Genomic DNA, 21,784 nt, shown 5'->3' on the forward strand with positions numbered 1-21,784 from the left:
GCAAATAACAAACCAGCATGGTTCTCGCCTCTCCTTTTCCTTGCTCTGCTGGCTTTCTACTTGCAGAGACCTTTGAGTAAAAACATAACTTCTCACACATAAAGATTTGCAGTCTGACGTGATATAACCCATTCTACCACTTCATTCTGCGAGAGCCCTAACAGCACAAGGTCTAGTGGATTTACAAGCAGTGGTCATGATTAAAGGATGTTTCTCTACCTTTAAAACAAAACAAAACAAATGGTGTTTTTTAAAAAAAAAAACCACCACAAATCCAGTTGCATTAATCTTAATTCACACATATAACAAAGGCGCTAATTTTCCATTACCGGCCTCTAGTGGTGTTTTTCCCTGAACAAGAAGAAATTTCTCTGAAGAGACCAGCTAAGCTAGAATTTAACAAGAGTTGGCTTTAGTTGGAGGATGATACTTGGATGTGTGTGGCTTGGGGAGTTGTTTATAAAAAGGTTGACCATTGCTGCCGACGGCTAAAGGCTGCAGTAGCAAGAAGGGCCCTTAGATGATGATGCAGGCGTTAAAAGGGGAGCCCCGCTTACTCCCCCCTTGAGTTGGCACCAGTTTCCCCTTTCCATAGTACCCAGAAAAGATACACCTCACCTCAATCTTTTTAGAAAGCTGGAGCATCCACAGGCCATTCCCATAGGACAAAAGTCTCCCGCCCCCAATTTCCCCGATTTCCTCGCCTTTGTTCCCTGCCTTTTCCAGCTTAACAAACTCGAGGAGGTCAATGCCGGTTTGGACAGCTTCTACGCCGCTGGCGCAGCCCAGGGTGATGTGTGCCCGACTGCCTTTCGGGAGGCTGGCGGCTGGCTGAAGCACGTCCACGTCGCCAGGCCACAGAAGCATCTGCTGGTCGCTCAGTTCCACGCGGGCACCAACCGTTCTCGGTGTGATGAAGAGAGCAGAGATGGTCAGGAAGAAGGCTTTTCCATAAGATGATTTAACAGCCTGAGTGGGGGGCGGGGGAGAAAGGATTTCTGTTAGGGCTGCCAGTGCACTCAAAGACTGTCTTGCTTCATCAGTTATTGGTTGTGTTTAAATGACTGGATTTGCTCGTTAAAATCCATGGAGGCTTTTGCTGTTATCGATTGAAAACAGCCTTGCATAGAACTCCACAAAAGCTACTAGCCTACAGCGTAAAAAAAGAAACTAGCTGGGCTTCCACGAACACAAAAAGCTATCATACACACAGGAACACCATCCCAGAAACCACAGGATTGCAGCCTAAGATAAAGTGGGACATAAAGCTAGTGTCATCTAATTTACAAAAGCTTCACTGTCTGGTTGCAAGTAGCCATTCACCAGTCTGACAAGGTTTCAAAATAATTTTTTGCAAATGTATATCCTGGAAATTCAGGTATTTGCAGAGCAGTTAACAGCAAGTACAGTGGTGCCCCGCAAGACGAATGCCTCGCAAGACGAAAAACTCGCTAGACGAGTGAGTTTTCCGTTTTTTGAGTCGTTCCGCAAGACGAATTTCCCTATGGGCTTGCTTCGCAAGACGAAACGTCTTGCGAGTTCTTGCGAGTTTGTTTCCTTTTTCTTAAAGCCGCTAATAGCCGTGCTTCGCAAGACGAAAAAACCGCAAGACGAAGAGACTCGCGGGACGGATTAATTTCGTCTTGCGAGGCACCACTGTACTATAAAATCAAAGGAAGGAAGGAAGAATAAGGAATGATCGCTTGAAGCATAAATATTTTTTTAAAAAAATAAATAAATCTGGGAGATGTGATTGTGGAGAGGTACTTCTCCCCAAGTGAAGGGGAGGAAGGGGTAACAGCAGAATCTGTAACTATTTGTTCTAGTTTCCAGTTATGTCTGCTTACAACATACAAGTCACATTTCATTTTGGGGACTTCAGTGGAATCTCTTATTGGCTTTAAAAACAACAACAATGAATTGAGTTGAGTTGCACACTCTCTGCTGAGCTGTTTGCTTTCTTGATTGGATTTTTAAAAACCGCAGCTGGGCCCCCAGGATCCTATTCAGCCCGACTGTTCCACTAGCACAACATAACTTTCTATGCCCTGCAGCCCCCCAGGCACTCTCAAAATCTGGTCTAGAAGTTTGGTGGACCTTCCGGAGCAGATTTTGAGGGCATGCAGGGAGGGGAAAGGAAGGGGAAAGCCCCGGAGTGCAAGAGGAATTTCTGCACTCAAAGCGTTGGGTGCAACTGCAAGGATACATATGGATTCCCTTGGAAAAGGTTCGCTCCCATCTCAAAAGACAGAGGAGGGTGAAGAAGTTGCAGTTTCCAATGCAAGAACATATGAAAAGCTCCTACAAGAACCATCCCTTTTTCCTGGTCAGAGTGGATGAAAGCAAAGTTATCACCTCCTGCTGTGCGTAGTCATCTGATCCTGGAGCCTTCCCGTAGTCAGTGAACTTAGTGGTACAGTGCAAGACCCCCGGTGGCCTTTTCACAAAGTAGCCGGTCAAGTCAATTTTTGCTTTGGGGTCTTCGCTGGGTTGTCCAACTGCAAATGAAGGAGGAAAATAATGAGTCTTGCAAACCGATTTTGTTATTTCTTCCCACTTGTTTTCCCACCCCAATTATTGCTACTGTATTGGCCCAAATATAAACCACACCCGGAAATAAGCCGCACCTTGAAAATTCAAGGGGGGGGGGGAGAGACAATACCTGAATATAAGCCGCTCTCTTAAAATTCAACAGACACACCCATTCTGTTTTACCGTATGTCTGTTTCAGCAGCGATATCGTAAAAGCCATTTTTTGTAAGGTCACGAATTTAAGCCGCACTTTAACTTTTCAGCATCAGAATTTGGAGAGAAAAAAGTGAGACTTATATTCAGGCCAATACGATATTATTCTTTTACTTGGACAATCTGCAGGGTTAGTTTAAAGCTGGAAAAGAGTGGGCATTAAACAGCCGCTGACAAAAACAAGATCTGGCTCTCCCTTGGCTAATTTTTAGAACTTCCATAGACCAGGTAGTATACTGAAACCAGATACTGGTATTTGATTAAGACTATACACTATACACATGCAACGTACAGATTTTTGTGAAATTTAATATACATTTAATTTTTTAAAAAAGAAAACTGCAGCTGTCTAGTTATGTTAAATTTCTCGCAGTTTTTAATCACTGCTTGGAGGCCAGGTGTCTAAAGTGTTTAAGCACAGCCCTTGCTAAGCCTTGGCAATGCAATCAAGAATTAATATGCAGTGGGGACACAACTGTGGAAGGGGTCAACTTCAGCCAGTTCAGCATGGATGAGCATTTTTGGCCAGAAGCGCACATTCAGAGGAGCAGTGTGGCTGTTGACAAAAGCAGCAGCTTACACCATCTGCCCCCTGGATAATGTTTAGAAGAGGCGGTGGGAAGCTGTGCTCCCCACTCACCACCCCCAGATAATATCAGACTTTCAATTCCCCATCATCCCTGATCACAGGCCCTGCTGGCTGGGGCTCAAGGGAGTAGGAGCCTGAGAACATCTGGAAGGTCAACGGTTCTCCACCCCTGATCAAGCTTCATGGGCTGCCATTTGTAGGGGTGAAGACACCTGCTAGCTGGCTATGTTGTATTGCAGTGTTTGTAATTCCAGAGACGTTACAATGGAGGAGGAGAACAAGGGATGCAGCCTGCTAGCCAAGGAATCTGTGTCACGTGGAGCACTTGCTACCCTTGCCAATGCAGGTTATCTCCTTAAGTCCAAATCATTTTATCTTTTCTTAGGGATCCAAATGGAAAGCAGACTGAATGTGTTAGTGTGGCAAGGGCACTGCGTAGAATGCAGAAACTACATTCGTAAGATTTAACCGAGATGTGGATGCTAACATCTAACTGCAAGTGCTGCTGCAGCTTTGCTTAGGAATGTGGTGGTAAATTTCCACCAAGCTGGGTTGGCTTCATTAGGGGCAATTTGATGCCAGTAACTAGGAAACATCTTTAAGATGAACTGCCAGTTGTGGCACGTTTAAAGATGCCCTGTTCCTGGAAATGGAGGGTGGCTAATGGATGGAAAATATTCCCGTTTGGGTAGGGCTGTGTGGCACATATGTTGAAACATCCCATGCGCACACAGGGGGGAAAACGTAGCATTTAACATCCGTGAAATATTGGCTTTCGAGAGGACTTGCTGAATAAATAATTTGAAATTGGAATACAGAAAGGGGAGGTAGGAGGAGGTCAGCGAAGTAAGGTATAAGAAAATAAGGGATCGAAATTATACTTGTTTTTTGTTTGTGTTTTGTTTGTTTTCTTTATATAATTTCTGAAACTTTAATAAATATCTATTTAAAAAAAAGAAATATTGGCTTTCATTAAATAAAAGGAAGTAAGAATCATTAAAGAGCCTCAACCCATCCATTTTGTGTGGTTCTGTGGTCCAAAGGGGCTGCCTCCCCACCCCACCTGAGAGACTCTATGTTTTGAAAGCAAATGGGGCAATGTCTGCCCAAAATCACAAAAGGTTTGCTGGGAGAGCAAATGGATTTATCAGTGGTCCAAACTCAGGTGGTGCTGAAGAGCTGCTCTGCCCACCATGCGAGTAGCAGAAGCAGAGCATCATGCACAAGCTATGCGCATGGGAAAAGTTACCTAACCTACAGGTGCAGGGTGCGCAATTCACCTGCTCTTGGTCCAAAATGGGGTGGGGTGTTACGTAGCCAAGAGTCCAGACAGGTCAGGCTTTGGACAGGGTTTCTGCTTCTGCCATTAATCTAGAAAGCCAAGTTCTTCCAAGCCAGGAGACCCCACCCAATCCTGTTTGTAGGATCCTACTTTGCTACTAGGTTGGCCCTGCCTTTATATTGGCAAGCACCAGAGTGTCATAAGCCTTGCACAGGGAAGGCAGTGTGGATGAGCTGCCTAGTCCTTGTGACGAGCACTCTGGTTCTTCTGTAGACTTTTGTGGTGGACTCTCCTCCATTGGAGGTTTTTAAGAAGAGTTTGGGTGGCCATGTGTCAGGGATGCTTCAGTTGAGATTTCTGCATTGCAGGGGCTTAAGACCTGATGACCCATGGGGTCCCTTCCAACTCTACAATTCTAGTAGTCTATGACCATGCAGGTGTCTAGCGTGGCACTTCTACAGCTGGTGGTGGTGACAGTGGCAGCTCTCCTTGGTCCCAGCTTGTGCCATGAATTTTCCACCACTCTGGCACAGAGGTGAAGGGAGGATGCTAGAGGATTCATTCTAGCACAGTGTGGTGGCTTTCTCTAGGGCAGAACTAACTTACTTTGGGATATATGCTGCAAAAAAGAAAGAAAGAAAGAAAGAAAGAAAGAAAGAAAGAAAGAAAGAAAGAAAGAAAGAAAGAAAGAAAGAAAGAAAGAATTGGCACGCTTGATATTCCATAGTGCAACCTAAAGCTTGTTTCTGGCTCATAACACCCACAGCCTGCCTATAGATTTGATCCAGGAGTGAACGTGAGAAGCTTTCTGCACAGCCTCTCGAAACCAAACGTTGGAGAACACTGAGACGCCTCAAAACAGAACTGCTGAAGCGAAGGAGAGGCGGGGAAGGAGATCCCCCTGCTGATGGGGGCCGATTTCTTGGCAGCATCTTTAACGAAGATGGACTGGGGGTCCCTGCAGCCATTGGGAGGCTGCTGCTGGTGTAGGATGGGGAAGAGGGGCTGGTCTCATTGGTTTCCAGAGTCAGATAACATGGGTGCGTGTTTGGAGGCAGGAGCACAGGGGACATGGGCAGGATTAGGCAATTGCCCACAACATCTAAGCGCTTTAGATGTTAGAATAGATCCCCTTCGTTCACAGCAAGAGTGAGGAATGTTTGCTCCTACAGATATTGTTGGACTACAACTCCCATCAGCCGCAGTCAGCATGGCCAAGGGCTAGGGATGATGGGAGTTGAGCTCTAGCAACTTCAAGAGGACTGCACAAGTTCCCCAAACCTGCAGCACACAGAACATTCTCGAAGGGTGAACTTGTGGGTTCTGCACCAGTGTCTCCCTTAACAATATGCACTCAGAATTAACAGAGTTTTGATTCTGCATAATTCCTTTTGTTTCAGTAATTATTGGATTCAACAAGGTGCAGCACAAATGGGTAATGAGACACTCTCAAGCTTTCTCGTCAACAGGAGAACTGGAAACTTGGATATCTTAAAAAAGAGTGAGTTTGCTGAACAATTAACCTCAAAGGAAACAACATGGGAGCTAGATAGAAGTTGCTTATCTTATGCTCAACTAGTAGAAAGCCAGGTCTCGTGGGTTAGTTAGTAGAAGGCAAATCTGACACGAAAAACAAACATGTTTTTGGGGGACCCACAGTGCTTAGCCTCCTTTCTGAAGACTTTGATACTGGCAAGCTCGTCCAAAATGGCCTGCCCGGTCTTCCGCAAGTTCTCTGAGCTCCTTTTGCTCAAAAACCACCCATAATACAAGGGAAGGAAATCCTTTTCCAAACTGGGCTTCAGCTTCTTGAGATCGTCTGCCGAGAGTTTCCACTGGTTCTTATCCTTCAGCTGCAAGCAATCCATTTTCCACGTCGTCTTGGGCTCCACGATGATGACCTGGTAGCGGAAGGTGTCGGCGATGTCAAAGATCTGATCCAGGCGCTCCCGCTCATGGTGGGTGTCGTCTACCACCAGCACGCTGATGTCACGCTTGCAGTAGTCGCCTAGGTCCTCGTCGACCTTGCTGTAGTCGTCGGGAATGGCGCTCCGGACAGCAGGCTGGATTTTGTAGTTGTCAGCGGAGATGACCTTGCAAGCATCTTTGTACTTGTCGTGGATGGCCTGCGCCAAAGTGGACTTCCCGCTGCCGGGCAGGCCCCGCAGAATGAACAACGTCTTCGACTCCCGGATGGTGGCGATGGTGTCGTTGTCGTCCAGGAAAGGGAATTGCAAGCTCTCGGGGCGCTCCTTGGGCTGGGAAGACATTTTCCTAAATATCTTGGGCAGGAACGTGTGGCTCTTCCGGCCGAAGCCTTTGTTCTGGAAGGGAAGGGAAAGAAAAGGAATAGTTGTGCGCAGTTCAGTCGGAACATTCCAGAGAGAGATACCATCTTTGGGCCCTCAATAATAGGGCCACTGTTTTCAGTCTGAACCAGAGAGGGGATTTTTGTTTTTGTTGCTGCTGCTGCTGCTGGGCTATTCAGATGGGCACAAATGGCCCAGTGATGGCTTTTAAATGATGCTATTATGTCAGCTAAGAACATGGTGCATTCCAGAAGCAGCAGCCCTGTTAATCTGCTGTAGGGAAAAGGGGGGGGAAGGGGAAACCCCACACCCTATGGCACCTTTCGAAGACGAACGTTTCTTGAGGCCTACAGAACCTCATGCCACAAATACCTTTAATTTATGTACTAATCTTCCTCTAGAGAGCACCTTGCATAGGAAATTCCACAGCTCTTTTTTTAAAAAAAATCCAAGTTCTGATCAGCCCCATATCGTCTTGCGGCCTAAGTGGCCTTTACCAGGGGGTGGGATGCATGTCTGCCAAAATCTTCCCTAGTAACAAACCATGAAAATGGTGCGTTGCATGTTCAGTGTTTCCCTGCCTCCTGCCAGTAAGAGCCAATCAAGCAAGATGGAGAAATGAGCTGGTTTTGGACTACAATTCCCATCATCCCCGACCACTGGTCCTGCTAGCTAGGGTAGGGATGATGGGAGTTGTAGTCCAACGACAGCTGGAGACCCACGTTTGGGAAACCCTGAACTAGGCAACTGGTTCCCACAACAGGAAGTGATGGCTCAACAAGTTTGTGGAGGATATCAGTGGCGATCACCCACATTGTCTGCGTCCTCCCCTCCAGTGTTAGAAGAAGTATGGTTCTGCATACCAGCTGATTGGGATCGCAGGTAGGGAAAGCCCTGCTTCTGGGCTTCCCATGGGCATCTGGGTGGGCAAAAGGAAGATGGGCCTTTGGCCTGATCCAGTTTACGAAGTAACCCGCTTTCTCCCTCCCTCGATCAATACACGCATGCAAGCACAAGCAGTTCAGGCTCTCCCACCCAGAAGCATCAGCTGTGGCAGAGGGCATGCCGTTTCAAAGTTTCCTTCTTCAGAAGCTTAAAACAAACGAAAAATGGCATGAAACTGAAGATGCAAAATACTCGCTGTCCCCACAAGCAGCAGAGGAAGCGAGAGAAGAGCTGGCTCTCTCAAGTGTGACCATTAACACACAACCTCTCTCTTTTTCTTCCCCAAAGAGATACTTTGGTGTGAAGGCAAGGACTTATGACTGGTAAGGTAAAGGGAGCCCTGACCATTAGGTCCAGTCGTGGCCGACTCTGGGGTTGTGGCGCTCATCTCGCTTTATTGGCTGAGAGAGCCAGCGTACAGCTTCTGGGTCATGTGGCCAGCATGACTAAGCCGCTGCTGGCGAACCAGAGCAACACATGGAAACGCCGTTTACCTTCCCGCTGGAGCGGTACCTATTTATCTACTTGCACTTTGATGTGCTTTCAAACTGCTAGGTTGGCAGGAGCAGGGACCAAGCAACGGGAGCTCACCCTGTTGCGGGTATTTGAACCACCGACCTTCTGATTGGCAAGCCCTAGGCTCTGTGGTTTAACCCACAGCGCCACCCACGTCCCTAAGCTAAATGAGCAGAGCAGGCAAAAATCCAAAGAGAGAGGGCAGAGGAACAAAAGGTGTGGGCCTGACCAGAGAGAAAGATCATGGCTCAAAGAGAATTTGCAGAAGCAGCCGTCTTTAGCAAAAAACAACAACACCAAAACAGGCTTCCCCAGGTGTGCCGAGTCCTTGGCAGAGCCAGTCCCTACCATTAGGCAGAGGGAGGCAGCTGCCTCAGACAACACATTGTTACTTAATTGGTTATTACTGTCTCGGAATTCCTAGGGAGAGGCACTTGTGGGATTTTTCTGGCTCAGGTACTAAAATAACTTGGCTAATAGGCTATGACTTGGCGGGGTGCAGTGATGGTTGATGTTCAGCCTCGGGCAGCAAAAATGCCACGGGGCCAGTTCTGCCATGGGCGACGGAAGGAGAAAACAAAGGTGGTAAGCCGCAAGCTGGGTGCAGAGTTTGAGAGAAGATGCAGGATAAAGAGAGATGGAAAGAGGTAGAGTGAGTCTTAAGCTGTTAGAAGTTGGGTGCTGCTGTTCAAGAAGGGGTAGCCAACCTGGCACTCCCAGATGTCAGATATCCAGTCCCCACTGGTCCCAGCCAAGATGGCTGATGGCCAGGGATGATGGGAGTGATGCTGCAACAGCAACACCTGGAAGGCACTCCTGCTCTTCTGAATTTCAGAGACATTACACACAGTTGTTTCGCAACCACCAAAGCAAGCTTTTAGAAGCCTTTATCAGGGGGTTGAGATTGCAATTTAAGGATCTAGGGGCCTTAGTAGACCACAAGCTTAACCTGAGTAAACAGTGTGATGCAGCAACAGCACAAAAGCTAATGCTATTCTAGGCTGCATCAGTAGAAATATAGTGTCTCGATCAAGGGAATTAATAGTACCGCTCTATTCTGCCTCAGTCAGACCACACCTGGAATACTGTGTCCAGTTCTGGGTGCCACAATTAAAGAAGGATACAGTGGTACCTCGGGTTAAGAACTTAATTTGTTCTGGAGATCCGTTCTTAACCTGAAACTGTTCTTAACCTGAGGTACCACTTTAGCTAATGGGGCCTCCCGCTGCCACCGCCACGCGATTTCTGTTCTCATCCTGAAGCAAAGTTCTTAACCTGAGATACTATTTCTGGGTTAGCGGAGTCTGTAACCCAAGGTACCACTGTATTGGCAAGCTGGAACGTGTACAGAGGAGGAAGACCAAAGATGATCAAGTGTCTGGAAAACAAGCCTAATAAGGAACAGTTGAGGGAGTTTGGTACGTTTAGCCTGGAAAAGAGGCGACAGAGGAGACAGGATAGCCATCTTCAAGTGTCTAAAGGGATGTCACATGGAAGATGGAGCAATGTGGTCTTCTCCTGCTCTGGAGGGCAAGAATTGAGCCAATGGATTCAAGTTATGAGAAAGGAGATTCTGACTAAACATCAAGAAGAACAGTAAGACAGCTGTCAGGCAGTGGAACAGTCTCCCTGAGGAGGCTGCGGACTCTCCTTTCTTGGAGGTTTTTATGCAGAGGTTGGATGGCCATCTCTCATGGATGTGTTAGTTGATATTCCTGCATTGTAGGGGGCTGGACTAGATGACCCTTAGAGGTCCCTCCCAGCTCAGTAATTCTATAACGACATGTCTCCCAGATCCTTGAAGATAAACAAGGCATCTGTGACGCCTTAATGACTATCAAAGTAGTTATTACAGCCAAAGGGATAAACCATTCACTACTTTTGTTGACTCAGAAGCAGGGAAGACCAAGCGGCACAAGTCGACTAAGACTCGTATTACAATGTGGGGGGGAAAGAAAAGCCATCTCTGTTCCTGTGTCCAGTTTCAAGACACAGTGAAGATGCTGCCTATGTTTGGTCAAGACAAGGGCGTTTGAGTAGCTATTGCACTATTTTGACAAAAACAGCTGCCTGGGGAACAGCGGTTAACAATGGCTTAAAAAAACACACACAGAAGACAAAACAAAACAATAATTGTGGGTGGGAGGGCATACACAGTGAGCACCAATTGTTTTGCAAGTGAAACTGAAATAATAAATGCTTGTGTTATAAATGAGGGGGAGGAGGCAAGAACAATGGTACCACACAAGCCAGTCTAAAGAGGAGAACTTGGATGGTTTTCCAGTGCGGAACAATTTGTCCCATTCTGCACAAAACAGGCCCCCTCCTCACTTTCCTTCCCTGTACCGCACCACACCAACAAGCAATAAGGGAGGGACCAAATAGCAAGGAGGGCACAGCTGCTTAGCTAGCTCCCCCCGCCCCCGCAACCTTTACATTACAGACTGCAGATAATTGTCATAATTTGTTGGGAACCCAAGTTCCCAATCCTGCAATGCAAAAAGAAGATTGCAATGCAATTGTCCTGCACTGTGTCACACAAGCCAAAGCTACTGCCTTCTAAGTCCCTGCATTACAAATCAGTATCGTTTTAACGGTATAAATTTTTAAAGCACCTTCTCTACGATCAAACCCAATGCTGTGTACATATAAGAATATACAATGCCCTGGATCCATATCTAGCGATCCTTGTTGGAAAGCCCACTGAAGTCCGTGCAACTAAAATAAATGGGACACACGACTAATTTAAGTGTAGCTGATTTCAGTGAATAAAACTTACCAAAGAGACGTCCAAATTAATTAAAGCCTGTTCCTACAAACCCTCTAAGAAACAGCTGGATCATAAGTAACTACTAGAGATACTTCTTACATAACACATTTTCCACATTCCACTGAAGGGTCTACTGTAGAGACTGTTACTCGCAGTATTCAAGGTGAACCGAGATTGAAAAGCTGCAGCAAAATAAGGGAATGGGAGGCTGTTTATATATATATATATATATATATATATATATATATATATATATATATATATATATATATATATATATATATATGCTTTCGTAGATTTTCACGGGTACAGGAATGCAGGTTTTGGTGTCTTCGGGTGTCTTCCCGTGTAAGAGTTGGGGTGTCTAGGCGACGTTTCGACGAGGTCTCACTCGTCATCTTCAGGCTGGTGCTTTCGGCTTCTTGTTACTGGAACAGAGCAGGATCTCAGTGTTTGAGTTCCTATAAATACTGTTGAGGGGGTGTGGTGTATAGCCTCCAACGTTCTGGGCAGAGAGGAAGTTCCCAGGTTAGTGTGCCTTTTCTTCTTTTGTTCATTAATTACTTGAGGGATATCTTGAGTGATTTCTTGAGTGATATTCTGAGTACCACTTAGGAGGGTCATTAGGTGTGGATTAGTTGCTAAAGCTTTCGTGTCTTGACCTCTTGAGCTTGTGAAGAGTTTTTCTGAGAAGATGGCTGTACTGCAAATAGTTGTGCTCTGGCTTGGCTTCGTGTATAGGGGCGAGCTGTGGTTTTGTGCCCTGTGCCAGCCAGATCTGTGTAGGGATTGCAGGGGGGTGCAGCATCCGGAGGTGCCACTATGGTTTGGCTACTGGATGGTGTCTGTAATTTATCTGTGGAGAGGGTCTGGGTTTGGGTCTGGTATGGTTGATTGGAGATGGCGTTCTGTGTGCCTCTGGTTCTGGTGTCGGTTTTTGTGGGGAGGGCTAATTTCCAGCCCTCCCCACAAAAACCGACACCAGAACCAGAGGCACACAGAACGCCATCTCCAATCAACCACACCAGACCCAAACCCAGACCCTCTCCACAGATAAATTACAGACACCATCCAGTAGCCAAACCATAGTGGCACCTCCGGATGCTGCACCCCCCTGCAATCCCTACACAGATCTGGCTGGCACAGGGCACAAAACCACAGCTCGCCCCTATACACGAAGCCAAGCCAGAGCACAACTATTTGCAGTACAGCCATCTTCTCAGAAAAACTCTTCACAAGCTCAAGAGGTCAAGACACGAAAGCTTTAGCAACTAATCCACACCTAATGACCCTCCTAAGTGGTACTCAGAATATCACTCAAGAAATCACTCAAGATATCCCTCAAGTAATTAATGAACAAAAGAAGAAAAGGCACACTAACCTGGGAACTTCCTCTCTGCCCAGAACGTTGGAGGCTATACACCACACCCCCTCAACAGTATTTATAGGAACTCAAACACTGAGATCCTGCTCTGTTCCAGTAACAAGAAGCCGAAAGCACCAGCCTGAAGATGACGAGTGAGACCTCGTCGAAACGTCGCCTAGACACCCCAACTCTTACACGGGAAGACACCCGAAGACACCAAAACCTGCATATATATATATATATATATATATATATATATATATATATATATATATATTTGCTTTCGTAGATTTTCACGGGTACAGGAATGCAGGTTTTGGTGTCTTCGGGTGTCTTCCCGAAGGTTTTGGTGTGTATATATATATATATACACACACACACACACACACACACACACACACACTTGGTATATTGTACAAAAATATTAATGTTTTATACTGGTTGTTTTTTTTAATGTGTAATGAATTTCTGTTTATATTTTTAAACACAAGCCAATTGGAAACATTTTATGCAAGCGACTATGTAGTAATGCACTACTATGTAGTAACAAAAAAGGCTGAAATGGTCTAAGACACTTCTGTGTGAGAAAAAGCGCACTGAGAAGAAGGCTTCGAGCTCTTCATTCTGTGCCAAATGAAAACTACAAACATCAAATGGAAAGTTGGATGCTAGTTTCTTCTTGCAAGTTGTCACAAGATTGCTTTCCACTTTTGCCAGTCGCTGAGTGATGTGTTTTTCATTGTTGGTTACTGGTTGACTGCTGTTGACGCTTGATCCACCAGCAAGCCTTTTTAAAATGTGATCAAAACTACCTCACCTCTAATCCAGCACCCTTTTCTCAAGGATGAAAAGCTCCCCCAAAAGCAGAACACGAACACAACAGCTCTCTCCCTACTTCCGCATCCTGGCAACAGTCTCCAAGACTGGATGGAGGTAGTCCTCATTATTTCAAAGTTCAATAAAAATGTACGGCAACTCCAAGATGAATCAGTGAGCACCAGTTCAGACCCCGTCAATGTACGGTATATGTGAAGTCAGGATTTATTGCCCCATTTATTGCCCTCTTTACACTTGCTCTGTGTTAAACCACAGAGGCTACAGCTTGCTGATCAGAAGGTCGGCGGTTCAAATCCCCGCAGCGGAGTAAGCTCCTGTTGCTCTGTCCCAGCTCCTGCCAACCTAGCAGTTCGAAAGCACATCAAAGTGCAAGTAGATAAATAGGTGCCGCTCCGGCAGGAAGGTAAACGGCGTTTCCGTGCGCTGCTCTGGTTTGCCAGAAGCGGCTTAGTCATGCTGGCCACATGACCCAGAAGCTGTACGCCGGCTCCCTCGGCCAATAAAGCGAGATGAGCGCCGCAACCCCAGAGTCGGCCACGACTGGACCTAATGGTCAGGGGTCCCTTTACCTTTACCTTACACTTGCTTACATTGAGTCACATCTGCCATTTTAACACTCATCCACCCAGTTTGGAGATAACTCTTTTTAGGCTCATCAGAATCTTCTTTTTATTCTTACCACCCTGAACGATTTGGTGCCATCCGCAAGCTCGGCTATGTAATGTTTCACCCATCGGTCCAAACTGTTTATGAACAAGGTAAGAAGCACACGTACCGATACCAGTGATTGGGGGACCCCACATCTTAGAGCCCTCCCTTGAGAGGACTATCCATGTACCCCTACTCTCTGCTTCCTAAACTTTAACCAGTTACTGATCTACAAAAGGATCTCTCCTCTTCTTCCATGACTGCTACCCCCAAGAGGAAAAATCGCTTTACCACATGCCTTTGTGCCACGGTGTGAGAAGGACAGGAAGCTTCTTCTGTGTTTGATCTCACCATAACAGCATACATCATACATCATACATCCCATAGTCTGATAGGTGTTTTTTGTGCCCCCCAGGACTGGGCCCTTGGCCTCTAGGCGAAGAACTTTACTGAAAGCTTTCTGAACGTCAAAACGCACATTGTCTGCTATATCACACCTATCCATATGCTTACTGGCATTCTCAAATTAATCTAAAAGATTAGATAGAAAGCCATGCTGGTTCTGCTTTAGTAAGGCTTGTTCCTCTATACACTTGGCAATTCTATCCTTAATCACGCTTTCTGCTAGCTCGCCTGTAATTTCCCAGATGCCATTTTTAAGAAAATAGTCTTGCATTAGTTACTTTGCAGCCTTCAGCTATAGAGGCTGATTTTCAGGAGAGGTTGCACGTTTTTCTTAAAAGATCAGCAACGTCATATTTGTTTCTTAAAACCTCTTGGGTGTGTACTATCAGGACCCAGAGATCTGATGGTTCTTATTCTGTCAACAAGGCCTTCTCTGGGCACATTTCTCCACATTCACCCTATATTTGTATATAGTCACATGTGGTCACCTGTGGCACCAATCCCTAAGCCACAGGGCCAGCCTGGAGTATTTTGCCGCTTGAAGCACAATGCCCTATCGCCCATCTCACCACAGATCCATGCCCTTGCCCCTCCTGTACTCACACCACCGCAGGCATGGCAAGCATGGCACACACCTCACCCTGGGTTCAGATCTGCCGCCTGTGGCGAGAGTCTCACCCTGCCAAGCAGGAGGTGAAGCCGTTTATTTACAGCATGGGTAGGCAAACTAAGGCCCGGGGGCCGGATCCGGCCGAATCGCCTTCTCAATCCGGCCCGCAGACTGTCCGGGAATCAGTGTGTTTTACATGAGTAGAATGTGTCCTTTTATTTAAAATGCATCTCTGGGTTATTTGTGGGGCCTGCCTGGTGTTTTTACATGAGTAAAATGTGTGCTTTTATTCAAAATGCATCTCTAGGCTATTTGTGGGGCACAGGAATTCATTCCTTTTTTGCTTTTCAAAATATAATCCAGCCTCTCCACAAGGTCTGAGGGACATTGGACCAGCCCCCTGCTGAAAAAGTTTGCTGACTCCTAAATTTTACAGGATTGGAGTAATCTGTGCCATCATTTTTATTCTTTAAAACAATGTAATGGCTGCCTCTAAATTGGCAGTTCCACACAGGATCCTGTGTGTGTGTGTGTGTGTGTGGTGTGAGTTGCTACTCTGGCCTCGCCTCTGCACCAAGTGCGATTGGATCAGTCATTCCCAATGGAGTGATACAGTGGAACTGTCTGCCTTGAGCAGAAGCTGCCTGATGTGTCTCTGTATGAGTCACTGGTCTGGATTTGCCTCCTTCCAATCAGCCTCTACAGAGGGACAGACAATTCTGCCCCATCTCTGCATTGCAGACAATAGGAGCATTCAGTGCCTTAATACGGAGATGCACCAGAATGACCCACCCTCACATGACTCATGCTCTGGGCTTGCTCCAATCAAGAGTTCTGTTCTCAGAACAGAACATGGAAACAACGCTGATCAGCTTCCCTGTGGGCAGGTAATTTAAAATCGTGTCACATTAAGAAGTAAATACTTTATTTAGGTTGTAAAACTGAAATTGCCCCGCATTTAAATTCAGTAAAAGTGCACCTGTCATCAGATTGGTCAATGTGCTTGGTTCAGGATAACCAATAGTCCAATCAAGAAGGAATGTGATTAAAAAGTAGGCACTCTTTTTCTTTCACCAAAATGGAAAACTAAATTGGATGCTGGAGCACTACAACCCATAACAGGCTGTTTCTTCTTCTGGGACCAGTTTGGAATGCAGAATGTTTATCTGTCTTGCATTTGCCTAAAATACTATTGGCACGTTCAGTGGCCACAAATATGCAAGCAGAATGAAGTGGGATTGAGTGGAGAAAGAAAAGGTTTGCAATAATATTCTAAACAAACAGATCTGAACATTTATTTATTTTTTAAAAAAGAAAGCAGTAAGTGGTAGGTTTTTAGACCAAACCCAGAGCTTCTAAGAACCCTGATGACTTCTCAGGGTACCTGCACCCAAATTTGAAAAAACTCATGGACCAATAAACTGTTCTGAGCATGTGCCGAGAGAGAGACAGAGAGAGACATTTTCTAATCCAGCTGTTTGTGTGCTTTAGATAAAAACAAGAAAACAAAGCTTCGTCATAAGCCTAAATATAGATCAAATGCTCCCCCCCCCCCGATTTCTTTAGCTGTAAATTGCTGTTTTATTGTTTTGAAACAATATAAAAATGCACTGGTTTTTCAACAAATAAGGAAGGGTAGAGTTTTTTTAAAACTAGGCTATGTCAGTGAAAGAGTTTGGTTCCAGATGTACACCAAAAAAAAAAAAACACCCTGAAAATAATTTTGTTTAACGAGTTGCTCGTTGGCGAGGGAAAGCACCCTAGTTTTGTTTCCAAGCAGACTGCTTCTCTAAAAATATCTCAAATTTCTTCCTGTTCCCCCAGGGTTTTACAGGTGGAAAGGAAGTGTCGCAGAACTCTCTTGCCTCCTGTGTGCCCAATATAAGCCAAGCAAGTGCATAGCGTTCTCGGAAAGGCTGCAAAAAAGTTAGCATTCCTCATGCAAAATGGCATTTGCTGTTGAATGGAGAACAAATGGGGTGTGGAAAGCTGGTTCAAGGGGTTGCAACAAAAAACATGGAGGAGATGCTTGTAAATAGTGAATGACAGCCTAGGCAGCCAAGAAGGGCATGTACCTTCCTCATAAACATTAGGTGCTGATGCAAAAAAGAGAGAGAGAGAAAAAGTTTAAAATCTCATACTTTGCAGGGGATCTCAAACTTTGGTGGGGATAAGTATGCTCTCCTCACCCCTCCTCATATTTTAGAGCATTTTCACCACTACTCACAGGGTATTTCCAACTTTACTTTATTTATTGAAATAGTAAACTTCCCCCTAAACAACCCCCCCCAGAAGCATCAGCTGTAGTGTAAAATTACACCCCACCTGTGAAGCAACAGAATACAACTCCAACTAAATCGAGGAGGAACAACCCATGTAAACTGACATTTTCTCTTGCAAACTGATATTTTCTTTTCCTTAAGTTGAGTTGGCATTCTCCACCATGCTCCATGAAGAGTTTTGTGAAACCGAAGAGAGTTTAAGTGAACATATGTCCGTCACCAGGAGAAACCAATCTCCATGTAGCTCGCATCTGAGGCTGACAAAGTCTCTTACAAAATCAGTTGTATATTCCGTATCCAGCTCTGTCATTCATAATGGTTGCAAACCTGACAAAGGCCCCCACCCTGGCCGTAAATCTGTCTGAAAAGGGATGCCTTATCGTCCTTGCAAAACGCACCCTGCACAGGTGAATTTTAAAGCCACGCGACAAATGCAGGGCTCTCTTCCTATGCTCAGAGACCTGTCCCCCAGAAGTTAACTTCCACAAGTGTCTGTCATCCACTGCCCAGTCCCATCTCCCTCTACCTTCCTTTTCCCCTAAAATGAGGCTCATGCTGTAGCTTATGCCAGAAAACAAATCAAAAGTACTTGGGGAAATGCTGTAGAGTGATGCCACAACATCAGCCACCGCCAGGAAAAGTGTGGCATATTGAAAAACGTATTTCTGACAATATGCCTCCCGGACTCGCCCCATCCCATACAGAAGTGGTCTGGGTGACCTGCATGCAGAAGGGTGAACGCCCTCCCATCGGATGCCAAGGAGATAAAGAACTACACATCTTTTAGAAGACATCCGAAGGCAGCCCCGTTTCAGGAAGTTTTCAATGTCTGACTTCTTATTGTGCTTTCAAATGTGCTGGAAGCCGCCCAGAGCGGCTGGGTCAACCCGTTCAGATGGGTGGGGTATGAATAAAACAATTATCTGACTTTTAGAAGACATCTGAAGGCAGCCCTGCTTAGGGAAGTTTTTAACGTTCGACATTTTATCGTGTTTTTGATATTCTGTGGGGAGCCGCCCATGCGGAAACCCAGCCAGATGGGCGGGGTATAAATAATAATTTTTTATTATAATAAAACTATTGTTGTTATCATTTAAAGTCTAAAACTGGTCCTCACTTCACACCCATCTTACCATTCCCCCCCCACAGCATACCTTGAGAATATTCCCCCCAAAATAAAAAAGTCTACAAGCCACCACCCCCCAAGCCCAAGACAATGAAAGAAGGAGGCTATCCCTACGGGGTATAAAAAATTATTATTATTATTATTATTATTATTATTATTATTATTATTATTATTATTATTATTATTATTATTATTATTACCTGTCTATATACGCTTAGGACTGGTCCCTTATATCCCTGACAAGGGCAGGCAGAAACCCAACAGGTAAAGAGGGGCGCTTGACCTACTGAGCACCTGGCAGACTCAAAGCTTTTGTCAGGGGACAAAAAGTCTCATTTTTTTCCTCCAGCTGCTCGCTTACCTGCTGCTGCTGCTGCTGCTGCTGCTGCAGACCCGGAGACGCACACGCGCGCGCCTCTCGCCCCTTTGCTCCGCCCGCTTCCCCACACTTTCGTTTCCCGCCTAGGAGCCCCTTCATTCCGCCCCCCCCCTCTCGCCCCAGGACGACGAGCCCACTCACCATGGCAGCGCCACCGAGCGGAGGGTCCCGGACGCAGCGGAATCGACGCCTCGGGAAGGTGCAAGACGGCTTAATGGACTTCGCCTGCGTTTAGAGGGACGGAACCCCCGCGCAGCTGCTTTTCATACACCCGGGGGGGGGCGAGGCGGGAGTGAGGGGAGGAGGAGCAAGCCACGCCCCCCCGAGTCCCTGCCTGGCACGGCAGGAGGGAAGGCGCGGTTTCGCGGCGCAAGAGCTTGGAAGCGGAGCGCGGGTCGCGCTGCCCCCCAGAGGCCGCTTGGCTTCAGGTTGCTGCGGAAACCCCGCTTAAAAATATACTTTCGGGAGCCGCCGAAAGGAAGAAGTAGTGGTTACGTATAAGCTAAACAAGCTATAGCTTAGGGCCCCTCTCTCTTGGGGCGCCCAAAAACATTTAAAGGGAGGAAAGAGCTGGATGTACCTTTCCAAAACATAAGATAAAAAGCACATAAAATAAAACCTACATAAAGCAACAGTGTTTTGTTTTGTGTAGGCTTCTGTGATGTACGGTAAGTCATGGGCCCAGCCTGCTAGCCTGCTCCCTAAAATATCACTGCTTTGCTCCTTTCTATATGTGATCCGTGCAGGATGCACATTCACAACCAGCAGCGTCCGCAACCCACAGCACCGCATCTGCGCAAGCGCGGGTTGCAATTCTGCGCGCCTGCGCATGCGCAAAGCGTGATTTAGCGCTTCTGTGCATGTGTGACCGCTGAAACCCGGAAGTAACCCCTTCCGGTGCTTCCGGGTTTGGGAAGTCCACAACCCGAGAAAACGCAACCTGAAGCATCTGTAACCGGAGGTATGACTGTATAGGGTGCCTGCATTCTGCATGGACTGGTTGCATGGCAACATGTGCAATGGCTCTAGCTACCTATTAGGTCCAGAAATTACCATGTAGCATCTATTCAACACAAAAAACAGCGACAATTTGTTGTTGACAAAGGACAGCTGGACATATAAAGGGCCTCATTACCTTCAGTAGTTTAGGGCCTCATCAAACCTAAATCCGGCCCTGGGAGGGAGGGATATGTTTTCTTCTTCGGCGCAGCAGGGGTCCTGAGAAGGAAAGAAAAGCAATCGCCCCAGGCAACTCTGGAGGAGGAGAGCCAGCCAGGATTGCAGCCAAAAGTGAAGAAATAGGAAGGGAGGCATCCTACGAAAATGTTGCGGCCTAAAGGGGGTGCTTCCTCGCGCTGCCCCAAGAAAATAAAGCAGCCTAGTAAGGACCGAGCATGCTTTAGTAGACCGATAATTTCACTTTTTTTAGTAGATCAGTAATGTAAGCGTGATGGTGGTGGTTGGGAAAGAAACATGGGGGGTCTGAAAGGGATGCTCTGCTTTTCAATGAAGATACACTATAACAATTTTGTTGCAAACCTCACTGGTGATACCAATTGCCCTTTTCTCATGTACGTTTTATGATCTTGCAACTCTTAAAACGGCCTGAGCGGCACTTTGATTCTTTAAAACGACAACCACCAGACTTTGGCTAATAATAATTTATTTATATCCCGCCCATCTGGCTGGGTTTCCCCAGCCACTCTGGGCGGCTCCCAACTGAATATTAAAAACATGAGAAAACAGCAAACATTAAAAACTTCCCTAAACTTCTTCTAAAAGTCAGACAGTTGTTTATTTCCTGGACATCTGAAGGGAGGGCGTTTCACAGGGCGGGCACCATCACCGAGAAGGCCCTCTGCTCGGTCCCCCGTAAACTCGCTTCTCGCAGTGAGGGAACCCCAGAAGGCTGGACTTCAGTGTCCGGGCTAGACGATGGGGGTGGAGGCGCTCCTTCAGGTATACTGGGCTGAGACCGTTTAGGGCTTAAAGGTCAGCACCTTTAATATACTAAGTATATTTTAATATATGAAGAAATTACCCATTTACTATCCCTGGATAGTTGGATACCGACAGGAGGGAAATGTTAGCGCGCCTTCACTTGCCACAGGCACCTGGAAGAAATTCACAGTTTTGCTGTTTGTGTGTTTTCTCCCCCTGTACTCTACATGTTATGGTATGGATTGCATAGTTTAATTTGCAAAAAGGTGGGTAGATGGTCTGAAGAGATGTGTCTCTAAGCAGATGGTTACTAGACCAGCTCCCCCCTCCCTCCACACACATCTAGTGCCATCCAGATGTTTTGGACTACAATTCCCCTCAGCCCTAGCTAGCAGTAGCTTTGGACATACAGTGGTGCCTCGCAAGACGAAAATAATCCATTCCGCGAGTCTCTTCGTCTAGCGGTTTTTTCGTCTTGCGAAGCAACCCTATTAGCGGCTTAGTGGATTAGCGCTATTAGCGGTTTAGCGGCTATTAAAGGCTTAGCGGCTTAGCGGCTAAAAGGCTATTAGCAGCTTAGCGGCTTAGAAAAAGGGGGGGGAAGCGAAAAAAATCGCAAGACTTGCAAGACGTTTTCGTCTTGCGAAGCAAGCCCATAGGGAAATTCGTCTTGCGAAGCGCATCGAAAAACGGAAAACCCTTTCGTCTAGCGGGTTTTTCATCTTGCGAGGCATTCGTCTTGCGGGGCACCACTGTATTGATCTAATTAATGTGCTGCCTGTTTTCTACCAGTGTATAGAGACAATGGCCCATTGTCTACACCATTGCAGAGCCTACACCGTTATTACTTGGGCAGGGTGCAAGCATTCTGGAGTTCTTAAAACTTTTTGTATTTGGGGAGCAAGATGAGGAAAAGCCACACAAATCTATGACCTGCATTCCCACCACCTCCATTTGCTACATTTGAATGCCCGCAAGAATTGCAACTGCCCTACTCACGCCAAAGAAGTAGAATGCCAAAAAGAAATGCTTGT

General features: G+C 46.2%; 1 protein-coding gene and 1 long non-coding RNA gene across 2 annotated transcripts in view; both read right to left on the reverse strand.

Moving 5' to 3' along the window:
* Window positions 1-21,784, reverse strand: part of LOC308571476 — a 379,389-nt gene that overhangs the window by 253,537 nt on the left and 104,068 nt on the right. The window lies entirely within an intron of this gene.
* CNP (2'',3''-cyclic nucleotide 3'' phosphodiesterase) lies at window positions 117-19,110 on the reverse strand. Its single transcript, XM_081166671.1, has 4 exons — window positions 18,951-19,110; window positions 6,274-6,940; window positions 2,356-2,498; window positions 117-969 (listed from the first exon to the last, which is right to left on the reverse strand). Exons 1-4 carry the CDS (start codon window positions 18,951-18,953, stop codon window positions 517-519), a joined length of 1,266 nt encoding a protein of 421 aa, XP_081022797.1. The 5' UTR covers window positions 18,954-19,110; the 3' UTR covers window positions 117-516.

This window comes from Podarcis bocagei (assembly GCF_964188305.1).
Source record: "Podarcis bocagei genome assembly, chromosome: 13".
Classification (NCBI taxonomy): domain Eukaryota; kingdom Metazoa; phylum Chordata; class Lepidosauria; order Squamata; family Lacertidae; genus Podarcis; species Podarcis bocagei.

Excerpts from the sequence above, each read along its gene's own strand:
- CNP (XM_081166671.1), bottom strand. Across the intron at positions 2,499-6,273 it reads CAGAAAGGAGGCTAAGCACT|TTGGACAACCCAGCGAAGAC; the intron begins GTGGGTCCCCCA and ends CTTCATTTGCAG. Across the intron at positions 970-2,355 it reads ATGACTACGCACAGCAGGAG|GCTGTTAAATCATCTTATGG; the intron begins GTGATAACTTTG and ends CCCCCCACTCAG.